General features: G+C 47.1%; 1 protein-coding gene across 1 annotated transcript; it reads left to right on the top strand.

The window, feature by feature from the left end:
* Positions 1 to 5,033: 5,033 nt before the first annotated feature.
* On the top strand, positions 5,034 to 9,398 carry LOC128069684 (SCAN domain-containing protein 1-like). Its single transcript, XM_052662796.1, has 2 exons — positions 5,034 to 5,157; positions 8,474 to 9,398. The coding sequence occupies exon 2, from the start codon at positions 8,506 to 8,508 to the stop codon at positions 8,935 to 8,937; it is 432 nt and encodes a 143-aa protein (XP_052518756.1). The 5' UTR covers positions 5,034 to 5,157; positions 8,474 to 8,505; the 3' UTR covers positions 8,938 to 9,398.
* Positions 9,399 to 15,016: the final 5,618 nt, after the last annotated feature.

Genomic DNA, 15,016 nt, shown 5'->3' with positions numbered 1-15,016 from the left:
CAGATTTCTCACGGAGAAGCAGCTGGGATTACCAACTCCAGTACAGAGCTTCAGATAAGGGGTTTCTGGACGCAATAGTCTATATCGATCTTAACTTTGTGCTGTCCAAGGAAACAAGACCAGGGATTTGCTTCTCAGCCCAAGTCAAATGTTAACCCTTCTCCACACAATGAGGTTTGCTCTGAGTCAATAGAGCTTCAGTTCATTTTCACGGAAATTCCACTCTTCTCCCTAATCCTATGATAAACCTGTCTCTTCCTTTGTTTGGCTCCTCTGGGTGTTGTCTCCCTTGCTGCATCAGGTTAACAAAGCAACCTAATTTTGTTAAATGTCCCCCCTGGCCTTTATCAGATTAGCTTGATCATAAAACCTAAGCCTTCTCTGTCCATTCAGTTACGCAGTGATTCATTCAGTCAATGTTTAGCCAGCCTATGTTCAGTGGTACGTGCTGGAGGCATGCTGAGAGAACAGTCAAGGTCCTTGGCCTTGTGGACCCTGCTGTGAGTGGAGGAGGTAGAAAAATGAACAGGTAATAAAAACGGGGTAACAGGGCTTCCCTAGTGGTCCAGTGGTTAAGAATCCGCCTGCCAATGCAGGGGACACAGGTTTGCTCCCTGGTCTGGGAAGATTCCATATGCATCGGGGCAACTAAGCCAGAGTTCCAGAACTACTGAGCCTGCGCTCTAGAGTGTGAACTCCACAAGAGGAGCACTGCAGTGAGAAGCCTGCTCACTGCACCTGAAGAGCAGCCGGGGAACAGCAGTGAAGACCCGGCACTGATTATATTGGTTTATGAATCAACAAAAAGGCATAAAACCAAAACAACAACAATGAAAACAGGGTGTCAGGCTATAAAGGAACTGGATGGGTGCCTTGGAAGGGCAGGGAATTCCAGTGGTTAGGTCTCCACCCTTCCACTGCATGGGGCATGGGTTTGATCTCTGGTTGGGGAAGTAAGACCCCACATGTCAAGAAGCAAAAAAAAAAAAAAATATGAGGAAGAAGAAGGGCAGGGCAGTGAAGGCTACGTTTGAGCTAGAACCTGGATGAGCAGATCTCCAAAGAAAGCACCACAAGCAGAGATCAGCAAAAGAGGCGAAGATGAGCTTGTGTGATGATGAGATTGTCAGGTGCGTGGAATAACAAGAAGGTCAGTGTGTCCTGTCTTTTTGTCCTTTTATACAGTTCAGGAGGTTCTCATGGCAAGCATACTGGAGTGACTTGCCATTCCCTCCTCCAGTGGATCACGTTTCGTTGGAACCCTCCACTATCACCCGTCCATCTCTCGTGGCCCTACATGGCATGGCTCATCGCTTCACTGAGTTATGCAAGCCCTTTCACCACAACAAGACAGTGATCCATGAAGAGGTAACAGAAGCAGAAGACATCAAGAAAAGAGAGCAAGAATACACAGAAGAATTGAACAAAAAAGATCTTAATGACCCAGATAACCATGAGGCTGTGGTCACTTATCCAGGGACAGACATTCTGGAGTGTGAAGTCAAGTGAGCCTCAGGAAGCACTGCTGACAATAAAACTAGTGGAGGTGATGAAATTCCAGCAGAGCTATTTAAAATTCTAAAAGATGATGCTATTAAAGTGTTGCACTCAATATGTCAGCAAATTTAGAAAACCCAGCAGTGGCCACAAAACTGGAAAAGGTCAATCCTCATCCCAGTTCCCAAGAAGGGCAGTACTAAAGATTACTCAAATCACCAGACAATTGCACTCATCTCCCATGGTAGTAAGGTTATGCTCCAAATCCTTCAAGCTAGGCGTCAGCATTATGTAAACCGAGAACATCCATATGTTCAGTCTGGGTTTAGAAAAGGCAGAACCAGGGATTAAATTGCCAACATCCACTGGATCATAAAGCAAGAGAATTCCAGAAAAACATCTACTGCTGTTTCATTAACTAGGCTAATGCCCTTGACTGAGTGGATCATAACAAACTGTGAAAAATTCTTAAAGAGATGGGAATAACCAGACCATCTTACCTGTCTCCTGAGAAACCTGTATGCAGATCAAGAAGCAACCGCTAGAGCCCTGTATGGAACAACTGACTTGTTCAAGATTGAGAAAGGAATACAAGGCTGTTTATTGCACCATGCTTATTTAGCTTATACACAGAACATATCATGCAAAACGCTGGGCTGTATGAATTACAAGCTGAAATCAAGATTGCCAGGAGAAATATCAACAACATCAGATATGCAGATGATACCACTCTAATGGCAGAAAGCAAAGAGGAACTAAACAGCCTCTTGATGAGGGTGAAGGAGGAGAGTGAAAAAAGCTGGTTTAAAACTCAATATTAAAAAAACTAAGATCATGGCAACTGGTCCCATCACTTCATGACAAATAGAAGGGGAAAAGGAGGAAGCGGTGACAGATTTCCTCTTCCTGGGCTCTAGAACCACTGTGGATGGTGACTGCGGCCATGAAGTTTGAAGATGACTGCTTCTTGGCAGGAAAGCTATGACAGACCTCGACAGTGTGTTAAAAAGCAAAGACGTCCTTTTGCCAACAAAGGTCCATATAGTCAAGGCTATGGTCTCTCCAATAGTCATGTATGGATGTGACAGCTGGACCATAACGAAGGCAGGGTGCCAAAGAATTGATGCTTTTGAATTGCAGTGCTGGAGAAGACTCTTGAGAATCCCTTGGACAGCAAGGAGATCAAACCAGTCCATCTTAAAGGAAATCAATCCTGAATACTCATTGGAAAGACTGATGCTGAAGTTGAAGCTCGGATAGTTTGGTCACCTGATGTGAACAGCAGACTCATTTGAAACGATCCTGATGCTGGGAATGATCGAGGGCAGAAGGAGAAGAGGGCAACAGAGGATGAGATGGTTGGATGGCATCACCGATTTAATGGACATGAAACTGGGCAAACTCTAGGAGATGGTGAGGAACAGGGAAGCCTGGCATGCTGCAGTCTATGGGGTCACAAAGAGTTGGACACGACTTGGCGACTGAACATCAGTGTGTCAACTGATGGAGTGAACAGGAGGGTGGGGAGAGATGAGGGAATAGGGCAAAATACAAAGTTTAAACTTTTCTCTCAATGACACAATAATCGTATGCAGAACCACAATGTACATACTTTTCTTTTCAACCTATAGAATTGGAGCTGCTCTGGGACCCAAAGGGCTGTCCCCCTTCCCCGCCGTCCCTCTTACCTGAGCAATTTTCTGAAGCATTCCCAAAGAACCTAAGAATTGAAGGGGGGAATGACAATTGGAAGTTCCTAATGCAGATGGTGATTGGAGCCATGAACTTAAAAGACACTTACTCCTTGGAAGGAAAGTTATGACCAACCTAGACAGCATATTAAAAAGCAGAGATATTACTTTGCCAACAAAGGTCTGTCTAGTCGAGGCTATGGTTTTTCCAGTGGTCATGTTTGGATGTGAGAGTTGGACTGTGAAGAAAGCTGAGCACCGAAGAATTGATGCTTTTGAACTGTGGTGTTGGAGAAGACTCTTGAGAGTCCCTTGGACTGCAAGGAGATCCAACCAGTCCATTCTAAAGGAGATCAGCCCTGGGTGTTCTTTGGAGGGAATGATGCTGAAGCTGAAACTCCAGTACTTTGGCCACCTGATGAGAAGAGTTGACTCATTGGAAAAGACTGATGCTGGGAGGGATTGGGGGCAGAAGGGGACAACAGAGGATGAGATGGTTGGATGGCATCACCGACTCGAAGGACGTGAGTATGAGTGAACTCCAGGAGTTGGTGATGGACAGGCAGGCCTGGCGTGCTGCGATTCATTGGGTTGCAGAGAGTCGGACACGACTGAGCGACTGAAATGAACTGAACTGAACTGAATCTAGTTCAACCCCCTCATTTTACAGATGGGAAAACCAAGGCAAAGAGGAGGTAAATGTGGATACTGCACTGTAGGAGTGAGTGGCAGAAGGACCCGCAGTCACTAGGGGAGGTAGGGGTAGGGCCATGGCAAGGAGCCCTGGTTCTCCAACCACCTACTTGAGTACCTAGCCATCTAGGAGTTTACGGAAGACAAAAGGCGTATCTTCCCTTCCCCAAGGACATTGGGTCTGGGGTGATAACCCAGCAGGAGACACTGAGGCGCCCCTCTTAATTTCCTAGACCATCTCATCTAGATAGGAGAACGCGAAGGCCAAGTTCCTTCCCTTCAGGATTAAGAGCAAACTGGGAAGGCTGCCTTGGTTAGCATCTCTGCACTTTACAGGCTGTGCTATTTAACCTGTGTGCCCAGACTCAAAAACCGCCTTAGTAAAAATCTGAAATTTCAGTTCCTGCGGCATTACTGACTCAATGGACATGAGTCTGAGTAAACTCTGGGAGTTGGTGATGGACAGGGAGGCCTGCCCTGCAACAGGCCATGGGGTCGCAGAGTCTGACACAACTGAGCGACTGAACTGGACCACTGCAATTGGGAAGGTCTTGAGGAAGAGACACACAGGACTAAGATTTAGCGTCCTACGCACAAAGGGTCTCCCCCAAGAGAGACTGCCAAGGTCCCACGGGAAAATGCCCCACTCTCTGGGTGGGCCTAAGTGGGTACATGGAGACACCTAATAGGCTGCGCCCTCTGTCCATCTGGAGTGGCTCTACGGGAAGCCACACCGACCACTGTCTCCCAGCAGCAGCCAGCCAGCCCTCCAATTCGGTTTCTTTGCTCTGGGTGGTGCAAAGGATCAAGGCTGTAACCTCAGGGTGGGGCGCTGACTCAGCTGCGGGCAGGCTCGAGGAGTGTCTCAATTCCTGCTGCATCCTCTTTCCATTCTGTTGGGCAAAAAACTGCTGGTCAGAAAGGCAAAGGCCTCCCCTGCACTGGAAGAGCTCCTAGGCCGGACGCACCTCTTCGCTCAGTCGGGAGGATTGGGGACCGAGGGAGGCCAAGAGACCAGCAGGGGTTAAGACCATGGAGCTACAGGGCACCGCCAAGGCCTAGAGAGACCCCGCCTCCCCACGCCCCCCCGCCTTGGAACCCAGTTTCCCCTTCCGTTTCCAGCTTCCGGGCGGGGCGCGATTTCCGGTTCCGGCGGTGGGCTACAAAGCTCGGCGCCGAGCAGCTGATTTCCCTTTCCCGGAGCCGGTGGCGGGGCTTGGCGTTTCGCTCCTCTCCTTCCCCCGTTCACCCGGCCTTCCGAGGGGCACCTGCGCAGGTGAACGCCCCTCCCCGCCCCCTGCACCTCCCTCCTCCTCCGCGCACCGCTGGGTGGGAGCGGGCGGCCGGGGCGGCGGCCGTGGGAGTGGGGAGGCCCTCTTCTGTGGGGTGTGCCGGCTGGTCGGCCTGACGTGGCCATGGGGCCCCGCTAAATGTCCCAGAGAGGGGGGCGTCCAGTTCTGGATTCCCCAGATGGGCCTTTTCCGGTCGGATCTCTGCCGTCTGAACCGCGCCCAGGTGGTGGGAGGAGTCGGACCCAGGCCCCTGCAGAGACGCCGGGGATTTTTCTTCTGGGCTGGGTGGTCCGGCCACTTCCTAGCCTTGTGACCTTGGGCAAGTCCCCTTTCTCCGAGCCTCAGTTTGTTTGTCTGTGAAGTGGAAATGACAGTAACGGCCCTACTGGGTTGTCGGGCAGGACTCGATGACGGAAAGCTACTGAGGACCGTGTGGCCTGTAAAATTCAACAAATGGAGAGGTGGAAGCTGCTTGTTAAAATGGAGACAACTGGGGCGGTAGAGAGTCTTATCGAGAGTTTAACCTGAGTCGCTAAGAGAATCACGTAGAGAATGTGAAACGCACAGTATCAGATAGGAGATAAGGGTTCCCTAAGCTGGAGTTACTGACTGGTGAGGTAAGCATTCTGTATGGCAGGTGGCCTTCGCAAACTGATTGGGTTTGGAAGCTGGGTAAATCATGGAGCTGATCATCATCTTCCAAAGCCAGCTTTGAAAACTGCCCTGTTGACAGTTGAGACTGTTCCTAGAAGTCGGGTTTGGGAATGAGAAGTAGTAAAAGGGTGTTTTCCTAAGTGGATTAGGGGTTTTCTCTCAGAACAGTTTTGAGCTGGAGGGGAAACCCTGAAGTGTTTTCTCCCTCTTGAGTTGTCATGAAAGTAGCATAGATGTAGTAAAAAAGAAGACAGTACAGAAAGGCATAAGAAAAATGTTTCCCGCTTTCACTGTTCTGCTCCTCAGAGGTAAAAGAACTTCTTTGATAACCTTCCCGGTACTGTTTATAGATACATCGGGTCGTATATGCTTACGTGTATGTGCTTCTAATTTCCCCAGATGAGATTACACTATACATACTGATCTGCACCTGGCGGAGGGGTGCTATATTATGGAGAACTTTACATATCGGCTCTCATAGGCCTCTTTCATTTCTTCCAAGGCTGCATAGTATTCTGCTGAGTGGCTGACAGTACTTTAATCATTTCCCTGTTGATAAGGGCTTCCCTGTGGCTCAGTGGTAAAAGAATCTGCCTGCAGTGCAAGGGACACAAGAGACACAAGTTCAGTCTCTGGGTGGGGAAAATCCCATGGAGAAGGAAATGGCAACCGACTCCAGTATCTTGCCTGGGAAATCGCTTGGACAGAGTAGCCTGGTGGGCTACAGTCCATGGGGTCTTGAAAGAGGTGGACACAACTTAGCGACTATGCAACAACATCTTAGCCACATTCCTGTTGATGGCTTAAGCTGTTCCCAAGATTTTGCTTTCATGCAGTGTTTCATCCAGCCTTTCCTTGACTATTTCCCTTTTATTCAAGGCACCCCTGAGTTTGGGGTGTATTCTGCTTTTGTCCTTCTCATCACCCTGGGATAGTTAACTTATTTTGAGGCATGAGAAACATCCTGTTGATTGAACAGAAACCCAGATAATAAGGGAAGTGATATATTCCAAAAATACTGCTACCCAGTCTAGAATCAATTCAGAGCTCCTAGAGGGACTTTCCTGGTGGTCCTGTGGCTAAGACTACTCCCAGTGTAGGAGGCCTGGGTTCAATCCCTGGTCAAGGAACTGGGTTCTACTTGCCATAACTAAGAGTTCCCATGCTGCAACTAAAGATCCTACATGCCTCAAGTAAGACCTGGTGCAGCCAAATAAATAAATATTTTTTTAAAAAGTTCTAGAAAATGAATCAGTGAACGTTTAGAGACGAGGTGTTAGGAGCCAAGAACCATTTAACTCAAGGCAGCTGGTCAGTGTTAACGATTGTTGGCTTCTATAAATTGTTACCTAGAGGACAGATTTGAGACTCTGATGTAGGAAGGATTTTAAATCTCAACACTTCTGCAGTGTTGATACAATAAGAAAGAACTGATCCTTGGGGGAGGTGGTAATAATGAAAAAAAGGTGATCTGTGTAAAGTGACTTCATAGGGATTATAATCTTTGATTGGACATCCCTGCTGTGACAGTATAGTCATTTCTATACTGTTATCTGGCTTCCCTGGTGACTCAGAGGTTAAAGTGTGTGCCTGGAATGTGGGAAACCCTGGTTCGATCCCTGGGTTGGAAAGATCCCCTGGAGAAGGAAATGGCAACCCACTCCAGTACTCTTGCCAGGAGAATCCCATGGAGGGAGGAGCCTGGTGGGCTGCAGTCCATGGGGTCGCAAAGAGTGGGACACGACTGAGCGCCTTCCCTTTCATACTGTTATCTTAAGTCTCTTTTTTTGTTTTAAATTAACCTAGAATGTGGTTTTCCTGTAAAGAATCCCTCTTTGGACTGGGCCCTAGCCTAAATGAAGCAAAACCGTTTTTCCCCCAGCTTTTCACAGGTGTTTGATTTACCTGTCAGACCCCCTCCATCTCCCTTCGTCCCACTACCTCTGGTTTGCTAATCCTGGAGCTCTCAAACATCTAACGAGTCAGAAATCCATGCTACAGGGATTCTTACAAGTTCAATTCCTCATACTTTGAGGGAGCTTAGGATCTTGATCTTAATATAAAAGCTTTTTCCCTTTTTTTTTAATTGTCATAGACTCCGCCCTGATGGTAGCTCCTAAAGTATTTTTTTTAACACTTGCTATTCTTTCATCATCATAAAAGACAGGAGGAGATAGAAAAGACGACAGAGTACATGAAAATGAACAGACATTTTTTCCCTCTATTTTAGTGTTTCTTCATAATTTGCTTTTAAGCATAGCAAATACTCCATAAAAGTGGTTGGAGGAAGCAAACGATGATTTTAAAGACTTCCCCCCTTACAAGTCACGTGCATATGTTTGTATTGGCGGGGGGGAACTGGATGAAAGATTTTTCCAGCTAGCAAGGCCAGCATTCTTGGCTCTCTCTGCCTTGAGAATCTACTACATCTTACATTTTGGTAAACTGTAGACAGACTTTCTCAACTGTGTCCATTGATCCAGCAAGAGGAAACAAAAGCGGAATTTCTCATAACTTTATTAAGATTAAAAAGTTGCTGGAACCTAGGTCTCTCCTAGTTGGTGGACCAGATCCTTGAGATCAGGGAGGTTTTAACATCCTTTAAGATTTGTTTTTGTTGAGCCTGACTTTTCTCTTTGTGCCTAGGAGTCTGAAAAATCCTTTTGCAGAGTTTTAGGATGGAGACTGAAGGGTATCCAGAGATGCAAAGAGATGGAGAAGTCCAGAATGATGAAATAAGGTCACCATCAAATGAGAGGATGGCTGAGGAGCCAGAAGGCATCCTGATAGCGCCGCCCCAGGTCCAGGTTCCACCAGAGAGCCTGGATGAAGACTCTGAAGATGACCTGGAGACCGTGCCCCGAAGGAGTCCTCTCAACCCTGCAGCCTCCAGGCAGAGGTTCCGGGAGTTCCGCTATGAAGATGCAGCTGGGCCCAGGGATGTCCTGAGACATCTCCAAGAGCTTGCTGGACAGTGGCTGCGACCTGATATTCACACGAAGGAGCAGATTGTGGAAATGCTGGTGCAGGAGCAATTCCAGGCCGTCCTCCCTGAGGAGCTCAGAGCTTGGGCACTGAGGTGTCAGCCTGGGGTCAGAATCACTGGCTAAAATCTCACTGCTGCTTTTTCAGCCTACATATGAGAAGTGACCAAAGGCTCTCTGTTGCAAATCCAACTACAGTCATGAGAAATCTGAACCTTGATTTTCTTTGAGCTTGCCTTTGCTAGCTGTAATAAGAATCAATGAAAACTTTTTTTTTTTTTTGCCTGAAGCAGCTCTATTTCCTGGCACTGCGAACTCCAAAATGAGTTTCCCTGCCCTCTTGTAAGGACAATCAGTCTGCTGCTTGTTTTTGCTCTGCTGAATGCATCCCTTTTTGCACTTTGTGACACGCTTTAATATATAGTTTTTATGTATCCAAAGAGATGATTGCTTCAACTTTAATATTCTTGATTCTCGCTGTGGTGGCTTGAATGGAAGCTTCTGTAACCCCGCCAGTAACTCATTTGGGGTGTCCTTGAAATATTAAAGTTTGATTCTTAATAAAAATGTCCTGTGGTGATTTGCCAGTCTGGCTCTTAGTTGTCAGCATTTGAGAAAGGTGGGATAATTACCGGGAGTAGATGTGAGCTGCAGATAAGAACTACGTGGCGTTTGCTGAGCTGGCGAATAGGAACAGGCCTGGCCTTTGTTTTCAGAGTCAGCATCTAAATTAGGCAAAACTGAGAAGGGGGAAAGGTCAGAAGAGGTAAGTAACTCAGGTGGGGCTGTTTGATTTGCTCTGTGTCCATTTCCTTATCTTCCTCAGCTCATCTTCCTGGTAGAGGACCAAACCATCTGAGGTTCTGTTCTTTCTGGAACAGAGGTCATCCTGGCTTTTTGTGTGTCGAGTCCTGTACTTTGGTTTGCAGCTGAAACAGCAGTAGCTGTGGTGGTGACAGGTAGAGAGGAGACAGCAGCTCCTTGCCCAGCATGACCCAGTCTTGAGGAACCTTTCTGCCTCTGCAGCCTGGCTTTTGGGATAGGGGTGGTTAGCTCCACTGTGGAGCTTGAATTCGATTCTGCTGATGTTTGTTGAGTACTTCTGTGCCTTTGGGACTCTTGATGCTAGAATCCCAGGTGGTGCAGCAGAAAGAATCTGCCTGCCAGTGCTGGAGACACGGGTTCAGTCCCTGGGTGGGGAAGGTACCCTGGAGAATCCCATGGACTGAGGAGCCTGGCAGGCTACAGCCCATAGGGTTGCAAAGAGTCAGAAATGACTGAGCACACACAAATATAAAACCCAATTTCAGGGAATTGCCTGGTGGCACAGTGACTAGGAATCTGCCTGCCAGTGCAGGAGACGCGAGTTCAATCCCTGATCGGGGAAGATCCCACATACCTGAGAGCAACTAAGACCCTGTGCCATAACTGCTGAGCCCATGTGCTGCAACTGCTGAAACCTTTGTGCTCTAGAGCCTGTGCTCTGCAACACGAGAGGCCACTGCAAAGAAATCTGCACAGCAATGAAGAGCAGCCCTCGCTTGCCACAGTTAAAGAAGGCCCTCACAAAGCAACGTACACCCGGTGCAGCCATAAAGAAAAATTTCAAATATATAATATAAAGCCCAACTTTAAGGAAATCTATTGTTTCTAAGGAGAGAAGGAGGCCATCAAAATACATCATTAGAAATGCTGGAGTAAAACTAGCCTTTTTTGGCATCTGATTTTGAGACAGCACTAAAAAAACACATTTTGTGTGTGTGTGTGTGTTTTTTTTTAAAGAAGAAATAGCTGAGTCAGGGAAGCGGCATTTTTATTGAACTTTAGTAGGAGTCAGAGATCACTGGACAGAAGGCACACCTTTTGTAAAGGCCTTTACAATGGGAATGGGAGGGCGTACAGTATTTGGGAAATAACTCTCATTGACTTGTGTTAAGCTCTCAAGTAAAATTTAACATTGACAATAGAGTAACAGTGACAGTGTCATAGTATCTTCAGTACTTCCATTTGTTCCAAACATTCCGAAGGTATTTCCTTTAATCTGCAGGGATTAGGAACTCCAGGTGTTAAAGGATTTTCTGACCTGCTCCAGTTTCTCATGCTTTGATGGCCTAGAATTTAGGATGCAAGTAAAGGACTAGAGTTCCAAGTAGACTGAAATGTTTTCATCTGTAGGATTTTAAAACATGAGATTTCCTGAATCCCTTAGCACAGATTTTTCAACCTTGGCAATTTGGGGCCAGGTAATTCCTTTTTGTGGGGGCTTGTCCTGTGGATTCTAGGGTATTTAACAGCATCTTTATCTTCTGCTCACTAGATTAGAGTAACATCTGCTAGGTGTGACAACCAAAAATGCCTCCTTTGCCCTTGCTTGAGAACCACTGACTTTCAGTAGGAGACTTCATCCAGACTTTGCCCTTGCTTGAGAACCACTGACTTTCAGTAGGAGACTTCATCCAGACTTTGCCCTTGCTTGAGAACCACTGACTTTCAGTAGGAGACTTCATCCAGACTTTGCCCTTGCTTGAGAACCACTGACTTTCAGTAGGAGACTTCATCCAGACTTTGCCCTTGCTTGAGAACCACTGACTTTCAGTAGGAGACTTCATCCAGACTTTGCCCTTGCTTGAGAACCACTGACTTTCAGTAGGAGACTTCATCCAGACTTTGCCCTTGCTTGAGAACCACTGACTTTCAGTAGGAGACTTCATCCAGACTTTGCCCTTGCTTGAGAACCACTGACTTTCAGTAGGAGACTTCATCCAGACTTTGCCCTTGCTTGAGAACCACTGACTTTCAGTAGGAGACTTCATCCAGACTTTGCCCTTGCTTGAGAACCACTGACTTTCAGTAGGAGACTTCATCCAGACTTTGCCCTTGCTTGAGAACCACTGACTTTCAGTAGGAGACTTCATCCAGACTTTGCCCTTGCTTGAGAACCACTGACTTTCAGTAGGAGACTTCATCCAGACTTTGCCCTTGCTTGAGAACCACTGACTTTCAGTAGGAGACTTCATCCAGACTTTGCCCTTGCTTGAGAACCACTGACTTTCAGTAGGAGACTTCATCCAGACTTTGCCCTTGCTTGAGAACCACTGACTTTCAGTAGGAGACTTCATCCAGACTTTGCCCTTGCTTGAGAACCACTGACTTTCAGTAGGAGACTTCATCCAGACTTTGCCCTTGCTTGAGAACCACTGACTTTCAGTAGGAGACTTCATCCAGACTTTGCCCTTGCTTGAGAACCACTGACTTTCAGTAGGAGACTTCATCCAGACTTTGCCCTTGCTTGAGAACCACTGACTTTCAGTAGGAGACTTCATCCAGACTTTGCCCTTGCTTGAGAACCACTGACTTTCAGTAGGAGACTTCATCCAGACTTTGCCCTTGGTTGAGAACCACTGACTTTCAGTAGGAGACTTCATCCAGACTTTGCCCTTGCTTGAGAACCACTGACTTTCAGTAGGAGACTTCATCCAGACTTTGCCCTTGCTTGAGAACCACTGACTTTCAGTAGGAGACTTCATCCAGACTTTGCCCTTGCTTGAGAACCACTGACTTTCAGTAGGAGACTTCATCCAGACTTTGCCCTTGCTTGAGAACCACTGACTTTCAGTAGGAGACTTCATCCAGACTTTGCCCTTGCTTGAGAACCACTGACTTTCAGTAGGAGACTTCATCCAGACTTTGCCCTTGCTTGAGAACCACTGACTTTCAGTAGGAGACTTCATCCAGACTTTGCCCTTGCTTGAGAACCACTGACTTTCAGTAGGAGACTTCATCCAGACTTTGCCCTTGCTTGAGAACCACTGACTTTCAGTAGGAGACTTCATCCAGACTTTGCCCTTGCTTGAGAACCACTGACTTTCAGTAGGAGACTTCATCCAGACTTTGCCCTTGCTTGAGAACCACTGACTTTCAGTAGGAGACTTCATCCAGACTTTGCCCTTGCTTGAGAACCACTGACTTTCAGTAGGAGACTTCATCCAGACTTTGCCCTTGCTTGAGAACCACTGACTTTCAGTAGGAGACTTCATCCAGACTTTGCCCTTGCTTGAGAACCACTGACTTTCAGTAGGAGACTTCATCCAGACTTTGCCCTTGCTTGAGAACCACTGACTTTCAGTAGGAGACTTCATCCAGACTTTGCCCTTGCTTGAGAACCACTGACTTTCAGTAGGAGACTTCATCCAGACTTTGCCCTTGCTTGAGAACCACTGACTTTCAGTAGGAGACTTCATCCAGACTTTGCCCTTGGTTGAGAACCACTGACTTTCAGTAGGAGACTTCATCCAGACTTTGCCCTTGCTTGAGAACCACTGACTTTCAGTAGGAGACTTCATCCAGACTTTGCCCTTGCTTGAGAACCACTGACTTTCAGTAGGAGACTTCATCCAGACTTTGCCCTTGCTTGAGAACCACTGACTTTCAGTAGGAGACTTCATCCAGACTTTGCCCTTGCTTGAGAACCACTGACTTTCAGTAGGAGACTTCATCCAGACTTTGCCCTTGCTTGAGAACCACTGACTTTCAGTAGGAGACTTCATCCAGACTTTGCCCTTGCTTGAGAACCACTGACTTTCAGTAGGAGACTTCATCCAGACTTTGCCCTTGCTTGAGAACCACTGACTTTCAGTAGGAGACTTCATCCAGACTTTGCCCTTGCTTGAGAACCACTGACTTTCAGTAGGAGACTTCATCCAGACTTTGCCCTTGCTTGAGAACCACTGACTTTCAGTAGGAGACTTCATCCAGACTTTGCCCTTGCTTGAGAACCACTGACTTTCAGTAGGAGACTTCATCCAGACTTTGCCCTTGCTTGAGAACCACTGACTTTCAGTAGGAGACTTCATCCAGACTTTGCCCTTGCTTGAGAACCACTGACTTTCAGTAGGAGACTTCATCCAGACTTTGCCCTTGCTTGAGAACCACTGACTTTCAGTAGGAGACTTCATCCAGACTTTGCCCTTGCTTGAGAACCACTGACTTTCAGTAGGAGACTTCATCCAGACTTTGCCCTTGCTTGAGAACCACTGACTTTCAGTAGGAGACTTCATCCAGACTTTGCCCTTGCTTGAGAACCACTGACTTTCAGTAGGAGACTTCATCCAGACTTTGCCCTTGCTTGAGAACCACTGACTTTCAGTAGGAGACTTCATCCAGACTTTGCCCTTGCTTGAGAACCACTGACTTTCAGTAGGAGACTTCATCCAGACTTTGCCCTTGCTTGAGAACCACTGACTTTCAGTAGGAGACTTCATCCAGACTTTGCCCTTGCTTGAGAACCACTGACTTTCAGTAGGAGACTTCATCCAGACTTTGCCCTTGCTTGAGAACCACTGACTTTCAGTAGGAGACTTCATCCAGACTTTGCCCTTGCTTGAGAACCACTGACTTTCAGTAGGAGACTTCATCCAGACTTTGCCCTTGCTTGAGAACCACTGACTTTCAGTAGGAGACTTCATCCAGACTTTGCCCTTGCTTGAGAACCACTGACTTTCAGTAGGAGACTTCATCCAGACTTTGCCCTTGCTTGAGAACCACTGACTTTCAGTAGGAGACTTCATCCAGACTTTGCCCTTGCTTGAGAACCACTGACTTTCAGTAGGAGACTTCATCCAGACTTTGCCCTTGCTTGAGAACCACTGACTTTCAGTAGGAGACTTCATCCAGACTTTGCCCTTGCTTGAGAACCACTGACTTTCAGTAGGAGACTTCATCCAGACTTTGCCCTTGCTTGAGAACCACTGACTTTCAGTAGGAGACTTCATCCAGACTTTGCCCTTGCTTGAGAACCACTGACTTTCAGTAGGAGACTTCATCCAGACTTTGCCCTTGCTTGAGAACCACTGACTTTCAGTAGGAGACTTCATCCAGACTTTGCCCTTGCTTGAGAACCACTGACTTTCAGTAGGAGACTTCATCCAGACTTTGCCCTTGCTTGAGAACCACTGACTTTCAGTAGGAGACTTCATCCAGACTTTGCCCTTGCTTGAGAACCACTGACTTTCAGTAGGAGACTTCATCCAGACTTTGCCCTTGCTTGAGAACCACTGACTTTCAGTAGGAGACTTCATCCAGACTTTGCCCTTGCTTGAGAACCACTGACTTTCAGTAGGAGACTTCATCCAGACTTTGCCCTTGCTTGAGAACCACTGACTTTCAGTAGGAGACTTCATCCAGACTTTGCCCTTGCTTGAGAACC

Source organism: Budorcas taxicolor, chromosome 2, assembly GCF_023091745.1.
Source record: "Budorcas taxicolor isolate Tak-1 chromosome 2, Takin1.1, whole genome shotgun sequence".
NCBI classification, from domain to species: Eukaryota; Metazoa; Chordata; class Mammalia; order Artiodactyla; family Bovidae; genus Budorcas; species Budorcas taxicolor.
This window is presented reverse-complemented; position numbering and strand designations above follow the sequence as displayed.

Bases quoted from the DNA above. Each gene is read 5' to 3' on its own strand.
- LOC128069684 (XM_052662796.1), top strand. From the start codon at position 8,506: ATGGAGACTGAAGGGTATCCAGAGATGCAAAGAGATGGAGAAGTCCAG.